The sequence below is a fragment of the Limanda limanda genome, chromosome 18, assembly GCF_963576545.1.
Source record: "Limanda limanda chromosome 18, fLimLim1.1, whole genome shotgun sequence".
NCBI lineage: Eukaryota > Metazoa > Chordata > Actinopteri > Pleuronectiformes > Pleuronectidae > Limanda > Limanda limanda.
The window spans coordinates 2,194,271-2,210,496 of NC_083653.1; the positions used below are offsets into that span (position 1 = coordinate 2,194,271).

Below are 16,226 nucleotides of genomic sequence, written 5' to 3' on the forward strand. Positions count from 1 at the left end.
CCTTGGGTCTGCTTATAAAGGAAATAATAAACTCTACAAAAGAAAATATACCATTTATCACATGAATTCAGGAGAAACAGTGACATGAACGTGAGGTTCCTGTTTCTCACGTCGACCAACTAGTTCCCCTATAGCAGCCCCCCCCCCCCCTTTTACATGAACTGTTGAACTTTATCATGGAAATAAAATGTTAAAAGAAAACAGATACAGCAGAGATTCAGGTAAATGTTGGTTCATGTCTGGATAAATAACTGCAGATCAAACCGTCGGTGTCCTTTATTCTTGGTCTTCTGGGATGAGTGAAGACACAAAGCAGGTAAATGTCTCTCAGGTGCTGTGGTCTCTGTTTGGTTTGGGCTTGTTGACGCTGGCGTGGACGTCACTGGAGGCTCCAGCAGAAGAAGAGAACTTCACACTGCTGAAGGTCAGTGATTCTCCAATGGGGGTGCTAGTGCCCCTAGGGACACTTTGCAGTACTGCATGGGGTACTTGAAATGTATTTTTTAAATGTAAGATAATTATTAGTTCAATAAAAATGTAAATGTGAGTTCAATGACCACATTTCATAGTAAATATTCCAATTTTGTTCACTGTGATGAAACCAGTTTCAGTTCTGAACAACGAAATCAACAAACATGGATTTGTGGTTGAAACGTAGAAGCAACGCAGCTGAAAACCAGGAGAAGGAAGTGAACAAGAAAGTGAAAACAGAGCCAACACAACGTCACCAGTATCATGAAGAATATCTTTTAATGGGATTTACTTCTACGAGCTGCAATCCGCCCAAAGCATTGTGCATTTTCTGTGAGGAAAAGTTATCAAACAGTTGCATGAAGCCAGCGCAGCTGCAGCAACATCTCAGCACAACACATCAGTGTCATGTCGGTTAGACACCAGAGTTTCTCAAGAAGAAACAGTCTGACTTCATAGTTTCACAAGAAACGATGTGAAAAGTCTCCACCACATCAGCCACAGCACTGGAGGCTTCTCATGCTGAAGCCAAAAGGCCTTTCACCAAAGCTGAGGAGCTGCTGCTTCCAGCTGCTGCTGCACTGACCGAGACCAAGCTGGACACAAACACAGCAGATCAGCTCTAAACTGGGCCTTTGTCAAATGACACCGTTGCTGCAGAATAGAAACGATGGAACAGACATTATTGATGAAGTTGTGTAAAAACTTGCTGAAGCATTTTCACTGCAGCTGGATGAATGGACAGACGTCAGTGGAAAGACACAGCTTATTGCTTTGGTGAGAAACACTGATACTGATGCTCTGTGGAGGAATCACCGGGACGAGTCTCTCCATATCTCTATTGTTTGAACTGGACGGTGGCATAGAGGCTGCTGGGATCAGCTGAGGGTCCAGTAGAAGAGGAGGGAGCTTTCACAGTGCTGTAGGTCACTGCATCATCACCACCCTGGATCTGTAGGATATACAATCAATCAATCAATCAATCAATCAATCAATCAATCAATCATCTGTGTATCACCTTTCATCAGGTTAGTGAAGCTCAATGTGCTTCACAGAACACAACAAATACAAATGTTCATAAGGAAGTGTTTTTGAACAGAGGAGTTTACCTGGGCCGCACTGTGAGGGGCGTGGCTGATGGAGGCGTAGAACACATCCTCTGCAGGGTCGACCTACACCATGAAGACACCACATTCACTCTTTACTTACAGTGCCTTGCATAAGTATTCACCCCCTTGGACTTTTCTACATTTTGTTATGGTATAACCACAGATTTAAATGTATTTCATTGTGATAATATATAATGGAGCAACATAAAATAGTCCATCATTTGGAAGTGGGGGGAAATATTACAGGGATTTCAAAATTGTTAACAAATAAAAACCTGTAAAGTGTTGAGTGCATATGTATTCACCCCCTTTACTGTGAAACCCCTAACAAAGATCTGGTGCGACCAATTGCCTTCACAAGTCACATTTGCAAGTCACATAATTGGTACATAGGGTCCACATGTCTGTAATTTAATCTCAGTATAAATACACCTGTTCTGTTAAGGCCTCAGAGTTTGTTATAGATCATTACTGAACAAACAGCATCATGAAGACCAGGGAGCTCACCAAACAGGTCAGGGACAAATTTGTGGAGAAGTATGAAGCAGGGTTAGCGTATAAAAAAATATCCCAAGCTTTGAACATCTCACTGAGCACCATAAAATCCATCATCTTGAAATGGAAGAATATGGCACAACCACAAACCTACCAAGACCAGGCCGTCCACCCAAACAGACAGGCCGGACAAGGAGAAAATTAATCAGAGGAGCAACCAAGAGGCCCATGGTAACTCTGGAGGAGCTGCAAAGATCCACAGCTGATGTGAGAGAATCTGTCCACAGGACAACTATTAGTCGTGTACTCCGCAAATCTGGCCTTTATGGAAGATTGACAAGAAGGAAGCCGTTGTTGAAAGGGAACCATAAGAAATCCCATTTGGAGTTTGCCACAAGCCATGTTGGAGACACAGCAAACATGTGGAAGAAGGTGCTCTGCTCAGATGAGACCAATATTTAACTTTTTGGCCTCCATGCAAAACGCTATGTGTGGCGGAAACCCAACATTGCTCATCACCCTGAGCACACCATCCCAACAGTGAAACATGGTGGTGGTAGCATCATGCTGTGGGCATGCTTCTCTTCAGCAGGTACAAGGTAACTGGTCAGTGTCATGGAAATTATTAAAACCTAACTGTTCTCTGATGAAATGTTACAACAACATGTTGTTCACGTAGCTATGCTCAAAGTACAGGTGGAATTACCTAAAGAACACAGCTATAAAATCTAAGTAATGTTTGCGTCAGCCTGATACCAGTAGATGTCTGTTTGTTTGGCCATAGATGAACTTGATACTATTTGATGTTCCAAATGTCTATTCCCTCAGGAGAGGAGGATGACTGTTGCCTCTTCTCTGATAGGTTCCAACCACTGAACTTGTGATGTTCCGCGTGATATGGGAAGATGATGTTGTGACGTCAGATTGTGTATGTAAGACAGCCTTCCTCTCATCCAAATCGTCAGACCTTCAATACCTGCAGTGGTGTTGAGAGCTCTGAACCGCTTGGCCAAGTGTTGTTACGAAACTCTGTTTGTGTTCAACTCTGTTCTCTGTAAATTGTTATCTCGACCATTAATTAAATACTTGGATATTATTGAATTTATCACTCAGTCTGATGGTCTATTTCCTCACCAGGGAATTAAAACAAAATTACCACCACAGTCAGAACTGAGGGAAAGATGCATGGAGCTAAATACAGGGCAATCCTTGAATACAATCTGATGCAGTCTGCACACGACTTGAGACTGGGGCGGCGATTCATCTTCCAGCAGGACAATGAACATCAACATACAGCCAGGGCTACAATGGAATGGTTTATATCAAAGCATGTTAATGTCTTAAAATGGCCCAGTCAAAGCACAGACCTAAATCCAACTGAGAATCTATGGCAAGACTTGAAAATTGCTGTTCACAGACGGTGTCCATCCAATCTGACTGAGCTTCAGCTTTATTGCCAAGAAGAATGGACAAACATTTCCATCTCTAGATGTGTAAAGCTTGTAGAGACCTACCCCAAAAGACTTACAGCTGTAATTGCAGCGAAAGGCGGTTCTACCCTGTATTGACTCAGGGGGGTGAATACTTATGCACCCAACAGATGTCAACTTTTTTGTTCTCATTATTGTTTGTGTCACAATAAAAGGTATTTTGCACCTTCAAAGTACTATGCATATTGTTCTGATCAAATGGGAAAAAGTCAGTTTAAGTCTATTTGAAACCCAGCTTGTAAAAGAACAAAATGGGAAAAATTTCAAGGGGGGTGAACACTTATGCAATGCACTGTATATGGAGTCATACTGACTTAACCTTTTTCTGTTCTATAACCTTTGCATCAAAAAAGGTATAACTTGTGATCATGATGACATGGCAGTATCACAAGATAAATAAAAACTTAGCATTGTCTGGTTTATATGAACATAAGACAGGTTTAGCTCCTCTGATGCTTTATATTTTTGTTTAGCTGTAGAATATGAAAACCAGCGTCCAGAAACGCTGCTTCTGAGAAGTTGTAACAGTTATTTTCATCTTTGTAACTGACCGTGTGTTTATCCGTCTGTGTTTTGTTCCCTGAGACGACAGGAACAGAAGAGTCGGCCTCACAGAGAGAAGAGTCAGGTTTATCAAAACCTTTCATTTCCTCCGCTGAGAAGGTTCTGTTTTCATCTGCGTTCATCTGTGTGTCTATAGTTAACAGGATCACACACAAACAAAGATGAGCTGTGGTTACATGAGGTTTTATTTTCACTTTCTTTAACATTGAGAGATATTTTCATTGATTTCATGGACCCTGATAAAAACAATCTGGAATAGAAAGAGGACTGATATTTATGAGTGTGTGAAATTTGGTGCAGATCCAAATGTTCCCACCTTTGTGTCTTCTCCATCTGATGAGAATCACAGCAAATATTACGATTGTGGCAAAACCTACAGCCGGAGCAATGTACCACCACGAGACTGTGTTCTTTCCTTCTAAAGAAAAAGAAATGTATTAACAAATGGAATTTATCGGATCAGGAGCAGTTCATCGTGTTCTGTGTTTTCTCACCTGATGACGGAGGGATGAAGGAAAACTTTTCCTCTGTGTAACCATCCTTCACTTTACATGTTAATGAGCTATAGTTCTTCATCTTGTGAACAGAATGGGATTTTGAGAAGCTCACATTGGCCGAGCAGGAAGACTGTGATGTCTTCAGGTCTTTGTTGTTTTCAGTCACATCCATATTCATAAACAGCCACTTCACTTCCCTGCAGGTTACAGATGGTGACAGAGAGCAGCTCAACGTCACCTCATCAGTTCTCTTCTGCTCAGTCACTGGTGATGATGGAGATATTGTGAGAGAAAGATAACATGAGTGAAACTATGTCCATCAGAATGATCAGAATTATCATAATGTTTATATGAAGAGATTATTTTTCTCACCGTTGACAACAGAGAGATAAACCAGATGATCTTCATATGTTCGTCCTGTCAGGTCAGACTGTCTGCAGTGGTATTCACCAGCATCTTCAGCTGTGACCTCCCTAATAACCAGAGAACAGTTTGCAGCAAGACGTAGTCTGTCTGCTTTAGATTTGGAAATCACAGATGTGTCGAGCTGCCTGTTTACAAACAGGTTTACTGATGCAGTCCTCTGTGAATCAGTGAAGTGCCACTCAGTAGCTTCACAGTTCACATGATCATCTCTCATCTTGTCACAAGGCAAAGTGACTTCAGCTCCAGCTCTGATGATGATGAAGGAAGATGGGACAGCAAGCACTGTGGAGGAAATGAGAGAGAGACAGCAACAATTCCTGTTCAGTCCAACTTCCTGTATTTACACATGTTGTTAACATTAAATCCATCAACACGCAGCAGCACAGAGATGAATGAGAGGTGCAGTGAATATTCAGCACCTGTTGTCATCTCTTTGTTTCCTGGATCTGGTTCGTTCTTTCCTTCTTAAGAAAAAGAAATGTATTAACAAATTGAATTTATTGGATCAGGAGCAGTTCATCGTGTTCTGTGTTTTCTCACCTGATGACGGAGGGATGAAGGAAAACTTTTCCTCTTTGTCACCATCCTTAACTTTACATGTTAATGAGCTATAGTTCTTCACCTTGTCAACAAAATGGGATTTTGAGAAGCTCACATTGGCCGAACAGGAAGACTGTGATGTCTTCAGGTCTTTGTTGTTTTCAGTCACATCCATATTCATAAACAGCCACTTCACTTCACTGCAGCTTTCATATGTCGACACAGAGCAGCTCAACGTCACCTCATCAGTTCTCTTCTGCTCAGTCACTGGTGATGATGGAGATATTGTGAGAGAAAGATAACATGAGTGAAACTATGTCCATCAGAATGATCATAATGTTTTCATGAAGAGACTCTTTTGCTCACCGTTGACAACAGAGAGATAAACCCTATGATCTTCATATGTTTGTCCTGTCAGGTCAAACTGTCTGCAGTCGTATACACCAGCATCTTCAGCTGTGACCTCCCTAATAACCAGAGAACAGTTTGCAGCAAGACGTAGTCTGTCTGCTTTAGATTTGGAAATCCCAGATGAGGGGAGCTTCCTGTTTACAAACAGGTTTACTGATGCAGTCCACTCTGAATCCCTGAAGATCCATTCAGTAGCTCCACAGTTCACAGGATCATCTCTCATCTTGTCACAAGGCAAAGTGACTTCAGCTCCAGCTCTGATGATGATGAAGGAAGATTGGTCAGCGAGCACTGTGGAGGAAATGAGAGAGAGACAGCAACAATTTAACTAAACTAAGGAAAAGACTCATATTTTCATACACTTCTGAATATGTGGATTCTTTTAGACATAACTTTGTAAATTAAGACAAAATGGAGCTTGACTGACAAGATAAACCTGAAAAACATCAACTACAGTTTTCTCCCTGCATTTGAAAGCCTCAGCCAACCAGTCCAGTTCCAGTCTACGTACATTTGTTTCCAGACTCATGAGGTCACTCTGACACTTGATCACTGAAATCTAATCTGTTAAGTTTTCATTTGAGGAGACAACTAGTCAGAATCTGAAGAAATTCAGACTTGAGATGTGCGAGAGGCCAAAACCTGAAACCTTGACCTTTAACCACCAAATCTAACCAGTTAAACCGTGAGTTAATGGGAACATTGGTGTCAAACTTGAAAGGATTCTCTCGACAACATGTTCATGATGGAAAGAGGGTTATTTGAGGTAAAAGTAAACTTGACCTTGGATGACCAAAGTCTCATCAGTTCATCTCTGTGTTAAACTGAATGTTTGTCCCACATTTGAAGGAATTCCCCTCAAAGTGTTCCTGAAGGTCGTTGGCCCAGAGGCACAAAGATGCAACTACATGTTGCAGCACACTGGTCGTCATCAGGGGACAAAGAAGAAGTAAAGCAAAGGAAGAACGAGACTGAAGAAGTGACATCATCAGCTCATTATCACAGGAGACGGAGCAGGTGACTCAAACTAGAGCAAATAACCACAATTAGACTGAGAGCAATACACAGCAGATTGAAATATGAGGAATGATCCAGTACACAAACATATACAAGTACAATATCAGAGTACTCATAAGTATCAGTCCCCTGAATGAGCCAGACTTGTGCCACAACACATCAGTGAAACTCTTTTAAAAGCAAACACAAACAATCTGGTGTTATTCTTATTATTCACACTGGTAAAGTTGTGTAAGTGTATTTATTCTCACCTGTAAATGGAATCAGCAGCAGTAGCAGATGTAAAGACATTTTAATTCGTTTGATTTCTTCCATTCTTCTTCTTTCTCTCCTCTGCTTCTCGGTTCTCAGTAAAAAGTGCAATGAGGCGTTTACTTCCTGTTGATCACTTCCCCTCAGTGACATGTCTCCTCTGTCGTCATGTGCTAGTTGCATGTAGAGAAAATATCCATCAGCACCGACTTTCCCCCGTGGACCAGAGACTGTGTGAATATGTTACGATGAACTAATGTGCAGCAGGAGACTTTTAGATTCAGACACTTGTCATCCTTCACATGAGTGATGCAAACATCAGGAGATTCAGTCCAAATAAAGGACGACACACGTCACCTCTGGAGCAGCTTCACATCTGGACTTTTATATTTTACAGGTGGTCGAGCTTGACTTTCTGTCACATGTTTATTGGTTTAATCCTGTTTTAAAAAAACAATAACAAATTGCAAATTTATCTTGAAGTTACTGAATTAATTTAACTTATTCAGGTTCATATTCAAACACATGGAGCCAAGAGCTATTTAACCATTTGTTCAGGTCACATGTGCATGGAGGATTTTTCTGTAATAAGATTTAATAACATTATTGACTTGGGCTTCAAAATGTTCATGTGAATCAAATGTGATTCTGTGGTTTCCAGCTGTGGATTGAACTTAGTTTGCCTGTGGACCAATAAAGTAAATGAAGAAGTAACCGTCCGTCATGTCTCAGAGTCGTTGTCACATATGGTCACATCTTTAACTTCACTGTGTCTGAAGAGATATGAACACATCATTCAGTGTGACGAGCATCACGGTTTCTTCAGTAGAAACGAGAAGCTGCTCCCACTTCCTTCTCATTTACTGAGAAAGAGAGAAATGAAGAAAGAAAGAAATGTCTCCAGTCTTTATTATGAAATCTGAGGTTAACACACAAACAAAGACACAACAAAATCAGCATTAAACTCAACAAGAATCTGACCTTGGGTCTGCTTATAAAGGAAATAATAAACTCTACAAAAGAAAATATACCATTTATCACATGAATTCAGGAGAAACAGTGACATGAACGTGAGGTTCCTGTTTCTCACGTCGACCAACTAGTTCCCCTATAGCAGCCCCCCCCCCCCCTTTTACATGAACTGTTGAACTTTATCATGGAAATAAAATGTTAAAAGAAAACAGATACAGCAGAGATTCAGGTAAATGTTGGTTCATGTCTGGATAAATAACTGCAGATCAAACCGTCGGTGTCCTTTATTCTTGGTCTTCTGGGATGAGTGAAGACACAAAGCAGGTAAATGTCTCTCAGGTGCTGTGGTCTCTGTTTGGTTTGGGCTTGTTGACGCTGGCGTGGACGTCACTGGAGGCTCCAGCAGAAGAAGAGAACTTCACACTGCTGAAGGTCAGTGATTCTCCAATGGGGGTGCTAGTGCCCCTAGGGACACTTTGCAGTACTGCATGGGGTACTTGAAATGTATTTTTTAAATGTAAGATAATTATTAGTTCAATAAAAATGTAAATGTGAGTTCAATGACCACATTTCATAGTAAATATTCCAATTTTGTTCACTGTGATGAAACCAGTTTCAGTTCTGAACAACGAAATCAACAAACATGGATTTGTGGTTGAAACGTAGAAGCAACGCAGCTGAAAACCAGGAGAAGGAAGTGAACAAGAAAGTGAAAACAGAGCCAACACAACGTCACCAGTATCATGAAGAATATCTTTTAATGGGATTTACTTCTACGAGCTGCAATCCGCCCAAAGCATTGTGCATTTTCTGTGAGGAAAAGTTATCAAACAGTTGCATGAAGCCAGCGCAGCTGCAGCAACATCTCAGCACAACACATCAGTGTCATGTCGGTTAGACACCAGAGTTTCTCAAGAAGAAACAGTCTGACTTCATAGTTTCACAAGAAACGATGTGAAAAGTCTCCACCACATCAGCCACAGCACTGGAGGCTTCTCATGCTGAAGCCAAAAGGCCTTTCACCAAAGCTGAGGAGCTGCTGCTTCCAGCTGCTGCTGCACTGACCGAGACCAAGCTGGACACAAACACAGCAGATCAGCTCTAAACTGGGCCTTTGTCAAATGACACCGTTGCTGCAGAATAGAAACGATGGAACAGACATTATTGATGAAGTTGTGTAAAAACTTGCTGAAGCATTTTCACTGCAGCTGGATGAATGGACAGACGTCAGTGGAAAGACACAGCTTATTGCTTTGGTGAGAAACACTGATACTGATGCTCTGTGGAGGAATCACCGGGACGAGTCTCTCCATATCTCTATTGTTTGAACTGGACGGTGGCATAGAGGCTGCTGGGATCAGCTGAGGGTCCAGTAGAAGAGGAGGGAGCTTTCACAGTGCTGTAGGTCACTGCATCATCACCACCCTGGATCTGTAGGATATACAATCAATCAATCAATCAATCAATCAATCAATCAATCAATCATCTGTGTATCACCTTTCATCAGGTTAGTGAAGCTCAATGTGCTTCACAGAACACAACAAATACAAATGTTCATAAGGAAGTGTTTTTGAACAGAGGAGTTTACCTGGGCCGCACTGTGAGGGGCGTGGCTGATGGAGGCGTAGAACACATCCTCTGCAGGGTCGACCTACACCATGAAGACACCACATTCACTCTTTACTTACAGTGCCTTGCATAAGTATTCACCCCCTTGGACTTTTCTACATTTTGTTATGGTATAACCACAGATTTAAATGTATTTCATTGTGATAATATATAATGGAGCAACATAAAATAGTCCATCATTTGGAAGTGGGGGGAAATATTACAGGGATTTCAAAATTGTTAACAAATAAAAACCTGTAAAGTGTTGAGTGCATATGTATTCACCCCCTTTACTGTGAAACCCCTAACAAAGATCTGGTGCGACCAATTGCCTTCACAAGTCACATTTGCAAGTCACATAATTGGTACATAGGGTCCACATGTCTGTAATTTAATCTCAGTATAAATACACCTGTTCTGTTAAGGCCTCAGAGTTTGTTATAGATCATTACTGAACAAACAGCATCATGAAGACCAGGGAGCTCACCAAACAGGTCAGGGACAAATTTGTGGAGAAGTATGAAGCAGGGTTAGCGTATAAAAAAATATCCCAAGCTTTGAACATCTCACTGAGCACCATAAAATCCATCATCTTGAAATGGAAGAATATGGCACAACCACAAACCTACCAAGACCAGGCCGTCCACCCAAACAGACAGGCCGGACAAGGAGAAAATTAATCAGAGGAGCAACCAAGAGGCCCATGGTAACTCTGGAGGAGCTGCAAAGATCCACAGCTGATGTGAGAGAATCTGTCCACAGGACAACTATTAGTCGTGTACTCCGCAAATCTGGCCTTTATGGAAGATTGACAAGAAGGAAGCCGTTGTTGAAAGGGAACCATAAGAAATCCCATTTGGAGTTTGCCACAAGCCATGTTGGAGACACAGCAAACATGTGGAAGAAGGTGCTCTGCTCAGATGAGACCAATATTTAACTTTTTGGCCTCCATGCAAAACGCTATGTGTGGCGGAAACCCAACATTGCTCATCACCCTGAGCACACCATCCCAACAGTGAAACATGGTGGTGGTAGCATCATGCTGTGGGCATGCTTCTCTTCAGCAGGTACAAGGTAACTGGTCAGTGTCATGGAAATTATTAAAACCTAACTGTTCTCTGATGAAATGTTACAACAACATGTTGTTCACGTAGCTATGCTCAAAGTACAGGTGGAATTACCTAAAGAACACAGCTATAAAATCTAAGTAATGTTTGCGTCAGCCTGATACCAGTAGATGTCTGTTTGTTTGGCCATGGATGAACTTGATACTATTTGATGTTCCAAATGTCTATTCCCTCAGGAGAGGAGGATGACTGTTGCCTCTTCTCTGATAGGTTCCAACCACTGAACTTGTGATGTTCCGCGTGATATGGGAAGATGATGTTGTGACGTCAGATTGTGTATGTAAGACAGCCTTCCTCTCATCCAAATCGTCAGACCTTCAATACCTGCAGTGGTGTTGAGAGCTCTGAACCGCTTGGCCAAGTGTTGTTACGAAACTCTGTTTGTGTTCAACTCTGTTCTCTGTAAATTGTTATCTCGACCATTAATTAAATACTTGGATATTATTGAATTTATCACTCAGTCTGATGGTCTATTTCCTCACCAGGGAATTAAAACAAAATTACCACCACAGTCAGAACTGAGGGAAAGATGCATGGAGCTAAATACAGGGCAATCCTTGAATACAATCTGATGCAGTCTGCACACGACTTGAGACTGGGGCGGCGATTCATCTTCCAGCAGGACAATGAACATCAACATACAGCCAGGGCTACAATGGAATGGTTTATATCAAAGCATGTTAATGTCTTAAAATGGCCCAGTCAAAGCACAGACCTAAATCCAACTGAGAATCTATGGCAAGACTTGAAAATTGCTGTTCACAGACGGTGTCCATCCAATCTGACTGAGCTTCAGCTTTATTGCCAAGAAGAATGGACAAACATTTCCATCTCTAGATGTGTAAAGCTTGTAGAGACCTACCCCAAAAGACTTACAGCTGTAATTGCAGCGAAAGGCGGTTCTACCCTGTATTGACTCAGGGGGGTGAATACTTATGCACCCAACAGATGTCAACTTTTTTGTTCTCATTATTGTTTGTGTCACAATAAAAGGTATTTTGCACCTTCAAAGTACTATGCATATAGTTCTGATCAAATGGGAAAAAGTCAGTTTAAGTCTATTTGAAACCCAGCTTGTAAAAGAACAAAATGGGAAAAATTTCAAGGGGGGTGAACACTTATGCAATGCACTGTATATGGATTCATACTGACTTAACCTTTTTCTGTTCTATAACCTTTGCATCAAAAAAGGTATAACTTGTGATGTCATCATGATGACATGGCAGTATCACAAGATAAATAAAAACTTAGCATTGTCTGGTTTATATGAACATAAGACAGGTTTAGCTCCTCTGATGCTTTATATTTTTGTTTAGCTGTAGAATATGAAAACCAGCGTCCAGAAACGCTGCTTCTGAGAAGTTGTAACAATTATTTTCATCTTTGTAACTGACCGTATGTTTGTCCGTCTGTGTTTTGTTCCCTGAGACGACAGGAACAGAAGAGTCGGCCTCGCAGAGAGAAGAGTCAGGTTTATCAAAACCTTTCATTTCCTCCGCTGAGAAGGTTCTGTTTTCATCTGCGTTCATCTGTGTGTCTATAGTTAACAGGATCACACACAAACAAAGATGAGTTGTGGTTACAGGAGGTTTTATTTTCACTTTCTTTAACATTGTGAGAAATTTCATTGATTTCATGGCCCTTGATTAAAACAATCTGGAATAGAAAGAGGACTGATAATTATGAGTGTGTGAAATTTGGTGCAGATCCAAATGTTCTCACCTTTGTTTCTTCTCCATCTGATGAGAATCACAACCAATATCACAAGTGATGCAAAACCAAAAACCGGAGCGAAGTACCACCACCAAACTGTGAACAGAATGACCAGAGCTTTAGTTTCCTGTTCAGTCCAACTTCCTGTATTTACACATGTTGTTAACATTAAATCCATCAACACGCAGCAGCACAGAGATGAATGAGAGGTGCAGTGAATATTCATACCTGTTGTCATCTCTTTGTTTCCTGGAGCTGGTTTGTTCTTTCCTTCTGAAGAAAAAGAAATGTATTAACTAATGGAATTTATTGGATCAGGAGCAGTTCATCGTGTTCTGTGTTTTCTCACCTGATGACGGAGGGATGAAGGAAAACTTTTGCTCTTTGTTACGATGCTTCACTTTACATGTAAATGATCTATAGTTCTTCATCTTGTGAACAAAATGGGAGTTTGAGAAGCTCACATTGGCCGAGCAGTGAGACTGTGATGTCTTCAGGTCTTTGTTGTTGTCATCCGCATCTTTATTCATATACAGCCACTTCACTGTTAGGACACAGCTTCTACATGTCGACACAGAGCAGCTCAACGTCACCTCATCAGTTCTCTTCTGCTCAGTCACTGGTGATGATGGAGATATTGTGAGAGAAAGATAACATGAGTGAAACTATGTCCATCAGAATGATCAGAATGATCATAATGTTTTTATGAAGAGACTCTTTTACTCACCGTTGACAACAGAGAGATAAACCCTATGATCTTCATCTCTTTGTGTTGTCAGGTCAAACTGTCTGCAGGTGTAATGATCAGCATCTTCAGCTGTGACCTCCCTAATAACCAGAGAACAGTTTGCAGCAAGACGTAGTCTGTCTGCTTTAGATTTGGAAATCTTAGATGTGTCGAGCTGCTCGTTAACAAACAGGTTTACTCCTCCAGTCCCCTGTGAATCATAGAAGAACCAGGTAGTAGCTCCACAGTTCACATGATCATCTCTCATCTTGTCACAAGGCAAAGTGACTTCAGCTCCAGCTCTGACGATGATGTAGGAATGTTGGTCAGCGAGCACTGTGGAGGAAATGAGAGAGAGACAGCGACAATTAAACCAAAATAAGAAAAAGACTCATATTTTCATACACTTCTGAATGTGAGGATTCTTTTAGACATAACTTTGTAAATTAAGACAAAATGGAGCTTGACTGACAAGATAAACCTGAAAAAAAATCAACTCTAGTTTTCTCCCTGCATTTGAACGCCTCAGCCAACCAGTCCAGTTCCAGTCTACGTACATTTGTTTCCAGACTCATGAGGTCACTCTGACACTTGATCACTGAAATCTAATCCGTTAAATTTTCATTCGAGGAGACAACTGGTCAGAATCTGAAGAAATTCAGACTTGAGATGTGCGAGAGGCCAAAAACCTGAAACCTTGACCTTTAACCACCAAATCTAACCAGTTAAACCGTGAGTTAATGGGCAGATCAAAATATGAGGAATGATCCAGTACACAAATATACACAACTACAACATCAGAGTACTCATAAGTATCAGTCCCCTGAATGAGCCAGACTTGTGCCACAACACATCAGTGAAACTCTTTTAAAAGCAAACACAAACAATCTGGTGTTATTCTTATTATTCACACTGATAAAGTTGTGTAAGTGTATTTATTCTCACCTGTAAACGGAATCAGCAGCAGTAGCAGATGTAAAGACATGTGTTGAAAATCTCCTAGACTGGAAGAGTAGTGTTACAGAATATAAAAAGGCTCTCCACAAAGCAAGAGCTGCCTATTACTCAAAACTAATAGAAGAGAATAAAAACAACCCCAGGTTTCTCTTCAGCACTGTAGCCAGGCTGACAGAGAGTCACACCTCCACCGAACCCAGTATTCCTCGATCCCTAAATTGCAATATCTTTATGACCTTTTTTAATGATAAAATTCTAACTATTAGAAATAAAATCAATCATCTCCTGCCCTCAATTGGCACTAATACCCTCCCAACAATAGAGATCTCAGAAACGGCTGAGAATCCTTCCCATTATTTAGACAGCTTCTCTCTGATCACCCGTGATCAGTTTACCAAAATAGTCTCAGGTTCTAAACCAACAACCTGTATTTTAGATCCGATTCCAACTAAATTACTTAAAGAAATTCTGCCCCTAATAGATAATTCGTTACTTAACACAATCAATCTGTCATTATCATCAGGTTATGTACCACAGTCTTTTAAAATAGCTGTAATCAAACCCCTACTCAAAAAACCCACCCTAGACCCAGAGGTTTTAGCAAATTACAGGCCAATATCTAATCTCCCCTTCCTATCTAAAATCTTAGAAAAAGTTGTAGCCAATCAGCTGTGTGAGTTTCTCCAGGAAAATAATATATATGAAGACTTTCAGTCTGGGTTTAGAACCAATCATAGCACAGAGACAGCCCTGGCAAAAGTCACTAATGACCTTCTAATAGCTTCAGATCAGGGACTTGTGTCTGTCCTCGTTCTGTTAGATCTCAGTGCAGCATTCGACACAATTGACCATCAAATTTTATTAGAGAGACTAAAACAGTTAATTAACATTAAAGGAACGGCCTTAAACTGGTTTAAATCTTATTTTGCTGATCGCTCCCAATTCGTTCAAATCAATGATGAGTCATCGGTGCGCACCAAAGTTAACCATGGTGTCCCACAGGGGTCTGTGCTCGGCCCAATTTTATTCTCATTATATATGCTTCCACTAGGAAACATTATCAGGACACACTCGGTAAATTTTCACTGTTATGCGGATGACACCCAGTTATATTTGTCAATAAAACCTGATCAAAGTAATCAATTAACTAAACTTCGAGCATGTCTCAAGGACATAAAAAATTTCTCTTATTAAACTCAGATAAAACAGAGGTTATAATACTCGGCCCTAAACACCTTAGAGATACATTATCTAATGATATAGCTGCGCTAGATGACATTGCCCTTGCTTCCAATGACACAGTCAGGAACTTGGGAGTGATCTTCGATCCTGATTTGTCCTTTAATAGTCACTTAAAAGTAATTTCTAGGACCGCGTTTTTCCACTTGCGTAATATCTCAAAAATCAGACATGTCCTTTCGCAAAAAGATGCAGAAAAACTAGTCCACGCCTTTGTTACATCGAGACTGGACTATTGTAATTCATTATTATCAGGCTCCAGCAGCAAGTCGTTAAAGACTCTGCAGCTGGTCCAAAATGCCGCAGCACGTGTCCTGACGAGAACTAAGAAAAGAGAGCACATTTCTCCAGTATTAGCATCGCTACACTGGCTTCCTGTTAAATCTAGAATAGAATTTAAAATTCTCCTCCTCACCTTCAAGGCCCTTAATGATATGGCACCTCTTTACCTTAAAGAGATGTTAGTTCCATATCAACCTACTAGAGCACTCCGATCCCAGAACTCAGGTTTACTTGTTGTCCCTAAAGTCTCTAAAAGTAGAGTAGGAGCCAGAGCTTTTAGCCATCAAGCCCCACTGCTGTGGAATAATCTCTCACTTTCAGTTAGGGAG

General features: G+C 40.9%; 1 protein-coding gene across 1 annotated transcript; it reads right to left on the minus strand.

Moving 5' to 3' along the window:
* Positions 1 to 787: 787 nt before the first annotated feature.
* LOC133024760 (uncharacterized) lies at positions 788 to 4,882 on the minus strand. Its single transcript, XM_061091932.1, has 5 exons — positions 4,624 to 4,882; positions 4,446 to 4,547; positions 4,117 to 4,259; positions 1,581 to 1,643; positions 788 to 1,423 (listed from the first exon to the last, which is right to left on the minus strand). Exons 1-5 carry the CDS (start codon positions 4,802 to 4,804, stop codon positions 1,310 to 1,312), a joined length of 603 nt encoding a protein of 200 aa, XP_060947915.1. The 5' UTR covers positions 4,805 to 4,882; the 3' UTR covers positions 788 to 1,309.
* Between the last annotated feature and the right edge of the window lie 11,344 nt (positions 4,883 to 16,226).